Source organism: Neoarius graeffei, chromosome 13 (genome assembly GCF_027579695.1).
Source record: "Neoarius graeffei isolate fNeoGra1 chromosome 13, fNeoGra1.pri, whole genome shotgun sequence".
NCBI classification, from domain to species: Eukaryota; Metazoa; Chordata; class Actinopteri; order Siluriformes; family Ariidae; genus Neoarius; species Neoarius graeffei.
The window spans coordinates 72,245,256-72,261,729 of record NC_083581.1 but is presented as its reverse complement, the minus strand read 5'-3'; the positions used below and the strand labels follow the sequence as shown (position 1 = coordinate 72,261,729).

The window sequence follows — 16,474 nt, the reverse complement described above, 5'->3', positions numbered from 1 at the left end:
ATCGACAGTTGCTTAGATACAACACCCGTGCAGAGTTTCCAACTGTTTTTGTTTGATTTGGCGAATATTCACTGCGGCCTTTCCCCTTTCATCCAGCTGAGGCAGGCTGGTATAGACGGGCCTGTCAGAGCCGATTGAGCCTAGAATTGGAAGTGAAAGACATGAAATGGTGAAATGTTCAAAGAGATACCTTGTGTAGAATAAGCATGTTCTTAGTGCATGCTGAAATCTTGTTAAGTATCACCAGTGTTTGTATAAAAGTGCAGTACTGTCAATGTTAGAAACTGTAATGTCTTATTTGTTGTATATATACACACAGTGGTGTTTGAAAGTTTGTGAACCCTTTAGAATTTTCTATATTTCTGCATAAATATGACCTAAAGCATCATCAGATTTTCACACAAACCCTAAAAGTAGATAAAGAGAACCCAGTTAAACAAATTAGACAAAAATATTATACTTGGTCATTTATTTATTGAGGAAAATGATCCAATTTTACATATCTGTGAGTGGCAAAAGTATGTGAACCTCTAGGATTTGCAGTTAATTTGAAGGTGAAATTAGAGTCAGGTGTTTTCAATCAATGGGATGACAATCAGGTGTGAGTGGGCACCCTGTTTTATTTAAAGAACAGGGATCTATCAAAGTCTGATCTTCACAGCACATGTTTGTATCATGGCATGAACAAAGGAGATTTCTGAGGACCTCGGAAAAAGCGTTGTTGATGCTCATCAGGCTGGAAAAGGTTGCAAAACCATCTCTAAAGAGTTTGGACTCCACCAATCCACAGTCAGACAGATTGTGTACAAATGGAGGTGTGGCAGCGGGGGCGTGGTCAAGCGTCGGTCTGTGACCGGAGGGCGGAGTCAGGGAAGGTAAGTGGCAGAATCACTACACCTGATGGCAGTTAACATGTGTTTGTGTGTCTTCCCCAGTGACCGCGCCCTATATAAGGAGAGAGAGAGCAGAGGAAGGGAGCTCTCTCCCCAACCAGATGACCTGTGCGTGTGTGGCTGGGAGAGTGTAAAAATTGCTGAAAAGTGACAATAAAGAGGTTTTTTTTAACTCAGTTCTGGCCTGCCGTCCTTCTGTGCTCCACCCACCCGTCCGAATTTCTACAGGAGGAAATTCAAGACCATTGTTACCCTCCCCAGGAGTGGTCGACCAACAAAGATCACTCCAAGATCAAGCCGTGTAATAGTCGGCGAGGTCACAAAGGACCCCAGGGTAACTTCTAAGCAACTGAAGACCTCTCTCACATTGGCTAATGTTAATGTTCATGAGTCCACCATCAGGAGAACACTGAGCAACAATGGTGTGCATGGCAGGGTTGCAAGGAGAAAGCCACTGCTCTCCAAAAAGAACATTGCTGCTCATCTGCAGTTTGCTAAAGATCACGTGGACAAGCCAGAAGGCTATTGGAAAAATGTTTTGTGGATGGATGAGACCAAAATAGAACTTTTTGGTTTAAATGAGATGCGTTATGTTTGGAGAAAGGAAAACACTGCATTCCAGCATAAGAACCTTATCCCATCTGTGAAACATGGTGGTGGCAGTATCATGGTTTGGGCCTGTTTTGCTGCATCTGGGCCAGGACGGCTTGTCATCATTGATGGAACAATGAATTCTGAATTATACCAGCGAATTCTAAAGGAAAATGTCAGGACATCTGTCCATGAACTGAATCTCAAGAGAAGGTGGGTCATGCAGCAAGACAACGACCCTAAGCACACACGTCGTTCTACCAAAGAATGGTTAAAGAAGAATAAAGTTAATGTTTTGGAATGGCCAAGTCAAAGTCCTGACCTTAATCCAATGGAAATGTTGTGGAAGGACCTGAAGCGAGCAGTTCATGTGAGGAAACCCACCAACATCCCAGAGTTGAAGCTGTTCTGTATGGAGGATCGGGCTAAAATTCCTCCAAGCCGGTGTGCAGGACTGATCAACAGTTACCGCAAACGTTTATTTGCAGTTATTGCTGCACAAGGGGGTCACACCAGATACTGAAAGCAAAGGTTCACATACGTTTGGGACTTGTGTGAAAATCTGATGATGGTTTAGGTCATATTTATGCAGAAATATAGAAATTTCTAAAGGGTTCATAAACTTTCAAGCACCACTGTACTGTATGAGCTGATAGCCTAGTAGTAGAGTAGCCAATCAGAGCACGTGATTGCTCATATCGAATGAATGTGGATAGAATATATATATATATATATATATATATATATATATATATATATATATATAAAATTGTGTTGTGTCATGTATTTCACATCAATAAATCACTGCATTGTCTTGTGACAGTGATACCAATAATGAGATGCATATCACAGTTACGAATACATATTTATTCCTTTCTTTGACGCCGCATGCCCTGTGCCAGAAACAACACCATGACATTTATTATGGTGTGACTCTGCTGGGTGCCTGGTGGACAGCACTGAACCAGCGCTTCCACTTTACATCATGACAATATAGTTACAATTTAATATCAAACTTGATGTCAAACAGTTGTCTGGTTACATCTGTCATGTCCACGCGCATTGGAGCTCGGAGCTCAGCCAGACTGTAAAGTGTGCGTACGCCATTAGGACTAAATACCATGCACCTGTTCCTGATTAGAGTGCAATCACAGCGCATACATATAAGGACTCTTAGTAACACACAGACTTTGCAAAAGCCTTATATTTTGTATCACTTTTCTGGTTTTGACCCTGGTTTTTTTTTTTGGGACTTTGAGTATTGTATTCCCTCTGATATCCTGTCTGTGCCTCACTGCACCACTGCCTGTTTTTTGACTCAGCCTTTTCTACATTTTGGATCTGTTTGTGAGCGTGTTTTCTTCCTGCACTTACATCCATCTATCACTCTTACATGACAGAAACTGTCAACTGTCCAACAAGTGAGTGGACTAATAAAACTGCTTTAACTAGTTTTATATAAAAATGTGAATATTTTCCATAAAATATGTTAGTAAATACGCCCACGTTATATTTTAAAAAGCAAATTAAAAATAAGCATTGAATAAAAACTCATTTGTCTTTTGTAAATAAAGATGCCAATTTCATTGTCTGGTGGTCAAGTGTTTATGAGAGACGTTGCCTTGCACTTACGGTTGGGTTCCCTGTAGTGCTACACATTCGTACGGATGTATGCACGGATCTCGTATGGTCAAGCCATGAAAAATCAGGTTGATGCATTACCATATTCTCTTATGTATGGGACTCTGCTCCACGCTTAACACACACTAACTCCTATCTAACAGCAGTTTAGCCTTATGGTATTTTTGGACCATAGGCATTTGTACTAGAGTGAGGATATGGTATTCGTGAGAGACCTCACTGTATTTTTCCAAGTCACTCTGGATAAGGGCGTCTGCTGAATCCTGTCCAATGTGTGTTGTTTGTTTTCCAAAAATCATACATCAAGGAGAACTGTGTACCATTTACAATGTGTACCATCATGAAAATTGATGCAAAGTGAAACGTGTTCGTCATATATATATATGGGGCGGCACGGTGGTGTAGTGGTTAGCACTGTCGCCTCACAGCAAGAAGGTCTGGGTTCGAGCCCCGTGGCCGGCGAGGGCCTTTCTGTGTGGAGTTTGCATGTTCTCCCCGTGTCCGCGTGGGTTTCCTCCGGGTGCTCCGGTTTCCCCCACAGTCCAAAGACATGCAGGTTAGGTTAACTGGTGACTCTAAATTGAGCGTAGGTGTGAATGTGAGTGTGAATGGTTGTCTGTGTCTATGTGTCAGCCCTGTGATGACCTGGCGACTTGTCCAGGGTGTACCCCGCCTTTCGCCCGTAGTCAGCTGGGATAGGCTCCAGCTTGCCTGCGACCCTGTAGAAGGATAAAGCGGCTAGAGATAATGAGATTATATATATATATATATATATATATATATATATATATATAACAGAAAAAAAACAGAAATAAAACAGTGCTACAACTATTGACAGACATACAGATGTGAGTCTACTGTGAGCAGTGCTGGTTGTACAGTCTATCAGGTGCAGGAAGGGATGATCTGCGGTAACGCTCCTTCACACACTTAAGGTGGAGCAACCTCCCGCTGAAGGAGCTCTGCACTCCAGTGAATAAGTCCTGTAGCGGGTGGGAGTTGTTCTCCATCATAGATGACAGCTTAGCCATCATCCTCCTCCTACCCACTACCTCTACTGGCTCCAGGGGGCATCTAAGCACAGAGCTGGCCCTCCTGATCAGTTTGTCCAGTCTCTTCCTGTCAGCTGTGGGGATGCTGCTCTCCCAGCAAACCATGCCATGAAAGATGGCTGACGCCACCAGAGTCAAAAAAGGCATACTTGCCAACTTTTCAAAATTCTCATGGGGGAGAAAAGTGCGTGAACGACATTTTCAATTGGACGAGGGTATGACGCGCGGTTGAAACGATAAAAACAGTGGATCCCAATTAATTGCAAATTATTTGAAATTTATACAATTAAAGAGTTTTTGAATTGTTGATATTGTTCTATCAATTACTATAGGTTATGGGATTCATGTATCAGGCATGAGAGAGCTCAGAGAGAAAAATCTGAAATAATACTCATCTTGAAATTTAATATAATAACAATGAAAGGGAAGTCTTCAATCAGATTTTTAGCTGAAAAATCTCCTGCCTGAATATTGTATCCATACAGAGACCCACAGAAAATAACACAAGTGATGCTTTAGAAGAATGTTTATCATTTCTTAAAATAGTCGCAGTGAATGAAAGTATTATTGGATTGCATCAAATGTGTTTTCCTTCTGTAAGCTCATGTAAAAATACAGAGAACTATAATATCATATATAAATTAAATTTTAATAAGATTTGACCAAAATATTAACAACTCAATTAAATAAATACTGCGCTGTCTTAGTGCAACTAAAATGCATCTCTCTCACTAAACACTTTCCAACAGAATTTTTAAAAAGCACTAGAAATCCTATCAAAATGCATCAAAGGAATTTGCTCATTTGCAAACTTTGACTGAAAGTTTTCAAACAAAATGTAAAAATGGCTCTATAAATACTACCATACTATCAAAATATACTCCACAAAGAAATTCACTCGAATGCAAAATTTTAGTAAGACCAAAATACACTCACTAGTAATCTTTCACTTAAAAACTCAAAACTCGATCAAAATCAATCACTTTCCAGATAATTCACTTGTAAACTTTCATCTCATTCTCATTCATCTCTAGCCGCTTTATCCTTCTACAGGGTCGCAGGCAAGCTGGAGCCTATCCCAGCTGACTACGGGTGAAAGGCGGGGTACACCCTGGACAAGTCGCCAGGTCACCACAGGGCTGACACATAGACACAGACAACCATTCACACTCACATTCACACCTACGCTCAATTTAGAGTCACCAGTTAACCTAACCTGCATGTCTTTGGACTGTGGGGGAAACCGGAGCACCCGGAGGAAACCCACGCGGACACGGGGAGAACATGCAAACTCCACACAGAAAGGCCCTCGCCGGCCCCGGGGCTCGAACCCAGGACCTTCTTGCTGTGAGGCGACAGCGCTAACCACTACACCACCGTGCCGCCACTTGTAAACTTTCAAACATAAATTCAAAATAGCACTAAGACACGACCGCACTATTCAAATACACTCATCAAACAAATTCGATAGTTACTGCCACCTGACCCAGCGTTAAAAATTTTCCAACTGAAATAAATTTGCGAGACCTGGCTATAAACATACAGACTTCTAAACTTTGACCTGTGCGGTCAGTGAATCGCTTACCTTGCAAAATGCGTTGGTCTGGCTGGTCAGACATTTGCTTATCCATGGAAATTCATTCTCCCATGCAACCTGGGATTTGCATTCATATTTTTGCCGTTTGGTATTGGGTTTAGTGGCCATGATGAATGACTGCTTGTAAAAAATGTCGGGCAGCCCGGGTGAATCCTACATTACGGAAGTGACTGTCGTTCTGTTCGTCGATTGGTTAAAAATCAGTTGACGTCAGCAGTGTTTCTCATATGATTCTGATTGGACATAATCGGGAGTATTTTTAACTTGGCGGTAGGGATTTCCCCAAACCGGGAGATTATCCAGTTTTTAACAAATACGATCGGGAGGCAGTGGGCGGCACGGTGGTGTAGTGGTTAGCGCTGTTGCCTCACAGCAAGAAGGTCTGGGTTCAAGCCCCGTGGCCGGCGAGGGCCTTTCTGTGTGGAGTTTGCATGTTCTCCCCGTGTCTGCGTGGGTTTCCTCCGGGTGCTCCGGTTTCCCCCACAGTCCAAAGACATGCAGGTTAGGTTAACTGGTGACTCTAAATTGACCGTAGGTGTGAATGTGAGTGTGAATGGTTGTGTGTCTATGTGTCAGCCCTGTGATGACCTGGCGACTTGTCCAGGGTGTACCCCGCCTTTCGCCCGTAGTCAGCTGGGATAGGCTCCAGCTTGCCTGCGACCCTGTAGAACAGGATAAAGCGGCTACAGATAATGAGATGAGATGAGATCGGGAGGCAGGAGATGGAGGCTAAAATCGGGAGCCTCCTGCCGAAATCAGAAGGGTTGGCAAGTATGAAAAGGTCTTCAGGAGAAATTACCTCGCTGTGGTCCTGTTCAAACACTGTAAACAATCCATGGTGTGGTTGCAGGAGTAAACACAAAACTTGGTAAAGGAGTTTAGCATTTTGTTTTGGAAATTCCATGAATACATTAATAAGATTATCCTTATCCATCCATTATTGCTTATCCTGGGCAAGCTGGAGCCTATCCCAGCTGACTATGGGCAAGAGGCAAGGTACACCCTGGATAAGTCACCAGATCATTGCATGACTGACACATAGAGACAAACAACCATTCACGGTCAATTTAGAGCCACCAATTAACCTAACCTGCATGTCTTTGGGGGAAAACCAGAGCACCCTGAGGAAACCCATGCAGACACAAGAAGAACATGCAAACTCCACACACAAAGGCTCCTGTCAGTCACTGGGCTTGAACCCAGAACCTTCTTGCTGTGAGGAAATTCATTCTCCCATGCAACCTGGGATTTGCATTCATATTTTTGCCGTGTGGTATTGGGTTTAGTGGCCATGATGAATGATTGCTTGTAAAAAATGTCGGACAGCCCGGGTGAATCCTACATTACGGAAGTGACTGTTGTTCTGTTCGGTGATTGGTTAAAAATCAGTTGACGTCAGCAGTGTTTCTCATACGATTCTGATTGGACATAATCGGGAGTATTTTTAACTTGGCGGTAGGGATTTCCCAAAACCGGGAGATTTTTACACCACCCATTACACCACCCAGATTATCAGTAATTTTTTGAAATATTGCTTGCTTTTCTTTCTGTGATGACCTTCAGGTGAAAATCAACACATTGGATTTGGCATGAATTCTAATGGCGATTTTGCTAATTAGCTGCAACGGCATGACAGAGAATCTACTCTTGGGTTGGGTTGATTAATTATCTAAGTCATTGATGCACTGTAAAAGTATAACTTGTTATTTGTAATACATGCAGAGTGCTCCTCACAGCGTTCTGACCCTGCACTGTCTCTAACTCCCTCTCTCCTTGGCGATCTCTCGCCCAAGGGCCATTCAGACATCTCCATCAACATGACTAATAGGACTGTGCCTCATGGATATGGTTTCTGTCTACAACAGCTGTTTTACTTCTCTCTCTGTTTCTCTCTCTCTCTCGCTCTTCCAGATGGATCCTGTTCAGAAAGCAGTGATCAACCACACCTTCGGAGTCCCACTGGTTAAGACCAAGCGGCCTATCATCTCCTGTAATGTCTGCCAGATTCGATTCAACTCAGAGGTGCATTATCTAAGCAGTTGTTCTAGCTGGTCACTTTTTGGACGTTCTGTTTGGATGTTCGTGCTCATAACAAACAATGTGGTAGCTACAAAAACACGAACAGTATGTTTGAAAATGTGATTCATCTACATGAAGGTTGTTATGCTCCAGCCTGCTGAAACCTTGTTTAGATCCAGGAGAACACAGCAGCCCCATCTCTGTGCAGATGTACTGTATAGCCGCATGTTGTTTCATTGTTGGCATGAAGGCTCAGCTTGTGCAATTTAGGCTGGATTTCAAAGAGATTCTTAAACATATCAGTACACAGAGTTGATTAAGATCTTTTGTCTTATTGGCAATAATTTTCTTCCAGCATATGGTGTTGGGTAAAATGTACACTACCGTTCAAAAGTTTGGGGTCACTTTGAAATGTCTTTATTTTTGAAAGAAAAGCACTGTTCTTTTCAATGAAGATCACTTTAAACTAATCAGAAATCCACTCTATACATTGCTAATGTGGTAAATGACTATTCTAGCTGCAAATGTCTGGTTTTTGGTGCAATATCTCCATAGGTGTATAGAGGCCCATTTCCAGCAACTCTCACTCCAGTGTTCTAATGGTACAATGTGTTTGCTCATTGCCTCAGGTGGGGTTTACATTAGACCGTATCAGCGGATCATCAGATTAACGTTTTTAAAAACGATTAGCGTGCACACAGCAACGCCAATACACGATTCGCGTGCACACAGCAACGCCAATACACGGATACGCTAATCACATGACTAATTCGGCATGTAAGTTGAAATGTGTCAGTGCGGCTCATCGCTTCCTCCTCAGTGGCTGCGCTCCAAATCACTCCGCCCTGAACAGCGAGTGCCCTCTGGAGGGTGCGTACTCCGGCCCTGCGCAGCTCACAGAGCGCACGAGTGTAGTGTAGTGCACGAGCAGTGATTCGGGACTGAGCCGCTGTGCGCAAGTCACTTACCACTTGCAAGTGGAAGGATGGCAAGCCTAAAGACCATCATAACTACACAATGGGCAGTATTTGCATCAGTATTTGCAGTATTTTCATACTTTTATACTCTTTAATGAAAGGTGATACAAGGCGGAAGTCCGCGCCGTTTTTCAGCAGTCGCGTCACATGACCAACGCCAGCGAATCAGGAAGGTGGATGTCACAGTGACGTTGTCCAATGACGACGCCAGCTAGAGCTCAGCACAGCGTATCCGCATATTCTCAATGTTTACACAGCACCGGACCAGACACGATCTGGATTGAATACGTGGACCCTGGCGGATTCCCGTTTCCCGGCGTTTCCAGGCGTTTTAATGTAAACGGACAGTGCATCCGCGAAGAAAACGAGACAGATACGGTCTAATGTAAACTTGGCCTCAGAAGGCTAATGGATGATTAGAAAACCCTTGTACAATCATGTTAGCACAGCTGAAAACAGTTTAGCTCTTTAGAGAAGCTATAAAACTGACCTTCCTTTGAGCAGATTGAGTTTCTGGAGCATCACATTTGTGGGGTCGATTAAATGCTCAAAATGGCCAGAAAAATGTCTCGACTATATTTTCTATTCATTTTACAACTTATGGTGGTAAATAAAAGTGTGACTTTTCATGGAAAACACAAAATTGTCTGGGTGACCCCAAACTTTTGAACGGTAGTGTATCTCTGACAAAAGAAAACAGCAAAAAATGTGCACAAGAATAATATGGTCCATTGCACACCTCTATTTTCTCAAATAACCCTTTTCTACCAATGCAATTCGAGGCTTGGTTCAGAACTGGTGTCTAATCTCAAGCCAATTCTTCACATTTCAGCAACCAAAGAACCAGCTCTCGGTCAGGAAAACTGGTTAGAGAGCAGTACCAATATGTTGATCGTCTAAACCAAGAACAACTTACATCAGGGGCTGGGGGACAGGATTATCATGACCACCAAGACCAACTAAAACATTGTGACCACCATTTTAAGAAAAAAAAAAACAGAGCTAGGGTAGGTCTAGTCTGCCTAATCCAGAAGTCCGCCAATGTTGTGCTTGACACTAGCCATGAAAAGAAAGCAGAGACGTATTCAGATGTACAGTGGTGCTTGAAAGTTTGTGAACCCTTTAGAATTTTCTATATTTCTGCATAAATATGACCTAAAACATCATCGGATTTTCACACAAGTCCTAAAAGTAGAGAAAGAGAACCCAGTTAAACAAATGAGACAAAAATATTATACTTGGTCATTTATTTATTGAAGAAAATGATCCAATATTACATATATGTGAGTGGCAAAAGTATGTGAACCTTTGCTTTCAGTATCTGGTGTGACCCCCTTGTGCAGCGATAACTGCAACTAAATGTTTCCGGTAACTGTTGATCAGTCCTGTACACCGGCTTGGAGGAATTTTAGCCCATTCCTCCATACAGAACAGCTTCAACTCTGGGATGTTGGTGGGTTTCCTCACATGAACTGCTCACTTCAGGTCCTTCCACAACATTTCGATTGGATTAAGGTCAGGACTTTGACTTGGCCATTCCAAAACATTAACTTTATTCTTCTTTAACCATTCTTTGGTAGAACGACTTGTGTGCTTAGGGCCGTTGTCTTGCTGCATGACCCACCTTCTCTTGAGATTCAGTTCATGGACAGATGTCCTGACATTTTCCTTTAGAATTCGCTGGTATAATTCAGAATTCATTGTTCCATCAATGATGGCAAGCCATCCTGGCCCAGATGCAGCAAAACAGGCCCAAACCATGATACTACCACCACCATGTTTCACAGATGAGATAAGGTTCTTATGCTGGAATGCAGTGTTTTCCTTTCTCCAAACATAACGCTTCTCATTTAAACCAAAAAGTTCGATTTTGGTCCCATCCGTCCACAAAACATTTGTCCAATAGCCTTCTGGCTTGTCCACATGATCTTTAGCAGACTGTAGACAAGCAGCAATGTTCTTTTTGGAGAGCAGTGGCTTTCTCCTTGCAGCCCTGCCATGCACACCATTGTTGTTCAGTGTTCTCCTGATGGTGGACTCATGAACATTAACATTAGCCAATGTGAGAGAGGATTTCAGTTGCTTAGAAGTTACCCTGGGGTCCTTTGTGACCTCGCCGACTATTACACGCCTTGCTCTTGGAGTGATCTTTGTTGGTCACCCACTCCTGGGGAGGGTAACAATAGTCTTGAGTTTCCTCTATTTGTACACAATCTGTCTGTCTGTGGATTGGTGGAGTCCAAACTCTTTAGAGATGGTTTTGTAATGTTTTCCAGCCTGATGAGCATCAGTAACACTTTTTCTGAGGTCCTCAGAAATCTCCTTTGTTCGTGCCATGATACACTTCCACAAACATGTGTTGTGAAGATCAGACTTTGATAGATCCCTGTTCTTTAAATAAAACAGGGTGCCCACTCACACCTGATTGTCATCCCATTGATTGAAAACACCTGACTCTAATTTCACCTTAAAATTAACTGCTCATCCTAGAGGTTCACATACTTTTGCCACTCACAGATATGTAATATTGGATCATTTTCCTCAATAAATGACCAAGTATAATATTTTTGTCTCATTTGTTTAACTGGGTTCTCTTTCTCTACTTTTAGGACTTGTGTGAAAATCCGATGATGTTTTAGGTCATATTTATGCAGAAATATAGAAAATTCTAAAGGGTTCACAAACTTTCAAGCACCACTGTATACAGTGAAATAATGACGTAGCTCTATTGTGGCTTTCTAGTATGTGGAAAAGTAAGCCTGGTTCTTAGAAGGCATACAAGTTGGCACTAGCACCAGCCCAGAATGAGTACCTGTTCGCGTTGAGAGTTAAATAATGTAATGATGTATGGTGAGCTAGTTAGTTAGTCTGTATGTCTATCAATACAGACTATGTGAAATGAATGGGAATATGAATTCCTGGGAATGGGATGACTGATAAAGTTTATAATGTAGTATATCAGTATGTCATGTCTGAAACTTCTGAGAAGTCGTCAGCAATTTCTGTCTGGTTAGCGGGGGTTTTTTTTGTCAGTTTATTTAAAGCTAGATGGCCTTTCGATTCCACAAAATCTGTGAAATTTAGTTCCCTCTGAAATTTGGTTACTGTGATATATGTTTATTTCTGTAATATCTCATAAAATATCAGGCCATTCTGTGGCTGGGAAGTTATTTAATTTGAGAAAGTCAATAATATGCATGAAATCACTCACTTTGCGCAGTCAAGCAGACAGAGGAAGTCCGTGTGCGCTTGCGCAGGTTTACCTTCTTCTGCTTCTTCTTTTGGGTTGTACAGCAGCTGGCATCTACAGTGTTGCATTACTGCCATCTACAGGTTTACCTTTGAGCGTGCATTGACAGTTCCATCATTCTGTCGCTAAACGAACAGCTGATCACACCGAGGTGCTCGCCAACCGCCGATATTTATTAGTTTGGTCCTGCGTTTCCTTGCCTTCGCAAAAAAAGTATTTTCTTTTCGCTTTCCGTTACCGTAGTCAGTCTTTCACCTTTCATTCGCACACTCACGTCCTCCATTTTTCTCTCCTGTTTCACATTTGTATCCCACAATGCCTTGCGTGAACGGGGAAAGCCCACCACGTGATGCATGACATAGTATCTTGAATTGCGTCATGGTGAACTAGGAAAAAATAGTGGAGAATTTAGGGACACGTGGAGATGAATTCATTAATTGTTCTGTGTTTTTTTTAAACTAATAAAATTGGAAGTCTGTGATTCAAATTCAGTAGGTTTCGGTCCACTAAACTAAAATAACTGGGTGTTGGGAAAATTCTTTTTATGACCTACACTTAAATCTGAAAGGCAGTCTATCTTTAAGTTTGAGTGACTTTGTATTTTTTGTATTGTGTGAGCAGGAGAGTTATATGACAGCTTTGTAGAGGACTTTATTTTGCGTGTTTCCACATACCTGTGTTTTCCTAATTCTGAAAAGTTTGCCATCTGTGTATGCTGATTAATCCATCTAGAAAAAACAGACAGATTGCAACACAGCTGATGTGTGTCGTGCAGCAGGTGGTGGGATTTGGAAGCTTGCTCAGGTTAGTTACAGCGTCGAGGTGCAGTGGATTAAGTGTAAAAATAAATGAAAACAATTCCAAAACTCAGTAGGAAATTGGGTTTAGTTTCTTTCTGGTTGTCGAAACTACTTGTCCATTGGGTTAAAACAAGTAAAAAGCAATTTGGCCAGACACAAAATATGCTTGTCCCAGGGCCCTGTGCTAGAAATGTTATTTTTTTTATTACCTTGCCTGGGACAGAGTCCACCAGGGGGCGAGGTATTGTTTTCGGTGGGGTTTCTTTGATTTGTTGTTAGCAACATTACAGGAAAACGGCTGGACCAATCTTCTTGAAACTTTCAGGATAGATGGGCACTGGTCTGAAATAGAACCTCCAACATTTTAAGGGTTTTCCGGTCAAGGTCACCAAATCTTTTTTTACATTATATCTTCCTTCATATCATCATATTTACTTCAAACCAATTCCAAAATGTTCATCTTTCAATTCTACTTCCATTGATATGTTACATGATGGGGTATCTCTCATAGTTACCTCACCCGCTACGGAGTAAGTGGGGCGAAGTATTGTTTTCAGTTGGGTTTCTTTGTTCCTTTGTTAGCAACATTACAGGAAAACAGCTGGATCAATCTTCATGAAACTTTCAGGATAAACGGGGATTGGTCTCAAATAGAACCTCCAACATTTTGAGGGTCATCTGGTCAAGATCAAGGTTACGGTTTACTTCTGCGATTTTTAAATTGTTCATTTTTGGATTACGCTTCATTTTTGTGGCCACTGCCTCATAGAGTATATATATATATATATATACAGTATACTCAACAAAAATAAAAACTTTACACTCGTTTCAAAGTCAATAATTTGAACATTTTGGAAAATAGGTTTGAAATAACGATTGTATTCAATTATCTTGTCATTAAAGATGCTATAGCATACAGATCATGTTTGTCATGGAATCAGTTCCACCGGAAATGCGACGACAATGTCCATGATCAAAAACTGTGAGTCACAACTTAATGAAATCATGTCAATATCGGGTGTGTCCTCCATGGGCGTTCACAACTGCGATACAACGTCTCCTCATGGATTGGATGATGCGTCTGAACACAGCTTGGGGAATGCGCCGCCATATTTGTACCAACATGGCACCAAGCTCCTGCAAGTTCTGTGGAGGGTTCCTTACGGTCGGCTGTGGTGCCAGTTTGATGGAGACGTGTCTGGAGATTATGGATGGTCTGTCGAGTGCATCCCATAACCCTTGCAACGTCAGTGACGGATGTTCCCGTATTCAGCATGCCAATGGCACAAAATAATTAGTTTTTTCTTTTGTTTCAGACATGTAAAAGCTTTTTTACCTTTACCTGACATGTTTCGACGGTGTAACTTCCGTCTTCATCAGAGGGTCACCCGGATGTTGGTGTGTGACGTGCCTTTATAATCAGCTGATGTTGTGGAGGCGTGACCTCCCTGTCAATATTGACAGGTCGGTCACGCCTCCCGCTGTCAGTGTTGCCCCCTCAGGACGGCGCTCCAGGTGTGGGAGAGCATGTACGCCCCCTCATCCCTGTTTATTGTTCTTGGGCTACGCTTTCTGATTTCTATTGACTCCTTGATCCAACGGTGGTATCTGTTGTTCTCTTGCTGTATGATCTGAGCATTGTCCCAGTCCATTATATGATTTTCAGAGGTGACCCTCTGATGAAGACGGAAGTTACACCGTCGAAACATGTCAGGTAAAGGTAAAAAAGCTTTTACATGTCTGAAACAAAAGAAAAAACTAATTATTTTGATTTAAGAAGAAGACATAATGAACGTAATATATTTATTTATGCCAATGGCACGTTCACGCTGAATGTCTGACAGTCGTGGCATTGCAAATTAACGAATAATTAACCATAAAACCTTGTTTTTCTGAGATGACACTCTACTCTGCTACCGTGAGATCAATTGCACGTGTATCAATAGGTCACGTCACTTGTGTCACGTGGAAACGTGATTTTAGCGTGCAGTGCTCTCGCACGTGCTACGTAGGCCCGACCAGTAGAATGAATGTGTGACGTAATGCCCTTGACAATGCATTTAACCATAATCACAACAAGAACTCTTTCAAGAAAAGTTTCTAAACACTATTTGAAAAATAATGAGTGTCAAGTTTTTATTTTTGCTGAGTGTATATATACCGTATATGCATTTACTGTATGGACATGGTATCAGAAAACTATTTTATTTATAAGCAGTAGCTGCATGTACCCATTTTTTAGGGTACCTATTTTTTCCGTGATATCTTCCTTCATATTCATCGTAAGTGCCACTGGGGGGGAGGTTTGTATTGCCTGGCAACACTTGTGTTAGAATTGGTTTTCTTATGTTTTTTGTGTCTTTGTTTGTTTTTCCACAAACAAAAGCACTGCAACACTTGCCTGCGTTAATTGAAACCAGATCCTGGAATATTTCACCACTGCCTTCAGATGCTAACTGTGATAAGCAGTGCATAGTACATGAGGTTAATTCCAAAGCGAAGTCTGGGAGTGTCCGTAAACCCTGCACTATTTTTATTGAGCAACACTGTAATCATGGGTAGAATATGTTGTTCTTGGAGGAAGGCTGTAATTTTAAGCTCACACTCAGCAGATGCACAGCTCACTTTGAGCCACAGACACGGAGAGATGAGGGCAAACCCGAGAGTTTTAGTCTCGCCTGTTAAACTGTATGGGAAAAGCAGTAACAAATGATTTACAGGGAGGCACACTGAGCCTGTCCAGCTGGCATTAAGATAAAGAGATTGCAGCATATCTTTATATTGGGGTGACTTTTATTTTAGGACTTTGCGCGGCTAAATATAGGTTCTATTTGACACGTAATGATTGTTTACAGGGGCGGCATGGTGGTGTAGTGGTTAGCGCTGTCACCTCACAGCAAGAAGGTCCGGGTTCGAGCCCCGTGGCCAACGAGGGCCTTTCTGTGCGGAGTTTGCATGTTCTCCCCGTGTCCGCGTGGGTTTCCTCCGGGTGCTCCGGTTTCCCCCACAGTCCAAAGACATGCAGGTTAGGTTAACTGGTGACTCTAAATTGACCGTAGGTGTGAATGTGAGTGTGAATGGTTGTCTGTGTCTATGTGTCAGCCCTGTGATGACCTGGCGACTTGTCCAGGGTGTACCCCGCCTTTCGCCCGTAGTCAGCTGGGATAGGCTCCAGCTTGTCTGCGACCCTGTAGAACAGGATAAAGCGGCTAGAGATAATGAGATGATTGTTTATAGTTTTTCTGGGCTTATTTTGCATTGCTGGTCCAGACACATTGTTGTAGTTGTCTGAGGTGTGAATTCCCTATTGGCCCATGTTGTCTGAAGAAGCTCGGTGTTTGTAGTCCAGCTCATGACCTTCTCATTAAACCAATGTGATACTGCTTACATACTGCAGCATGCTTGGAAAGTTTGACACATTTCAAATAATAAACGATGAAGCAGCACAATTTTTCATGGACGTCTCTGACATCAGCAGCTCTCCTGCTTTGTAAAAGCCTCTGTGTGCTCAGTGCTCCACACAGGTACAATCTTTACACCCAGTGCAAACGATAATAACTATTTAACTTATTTATAGACAGATTAACCAGTTTTAATTGTAGTTATCAGGTAATATTGCTTATTGTTTCATTTTATTTTACTTTCTTTAAGCAC

The 16,474-nt window shown here is 42.1% G+C and overlaps 1 protein-coding gene across 3 annotated transcripts in view; it reads left to right on the top strand.

Moving 5' to 3' along the window:
• The window catches only part of znf385a (zinc finger protein 385A), a 215,615-nt gene that overhangs the window by 143,488 nt on the left and 55,653 nt on the right, over positions 1–16,474 (top strand). For all 3 annotated transcript variants that reach the window (XM_060938484.1, XM_060938486.1, XM_060938485.1), the window contains one exon: positions 7,686–7,796. In XM_060938484.1, the coding sequence (XP_060794467.1) occupies positions 7,686–7,796 (111 nt within the window). The remainder of the gene's footprint in view (positions 1–7,685; positions 7,797–16,474) is intronic.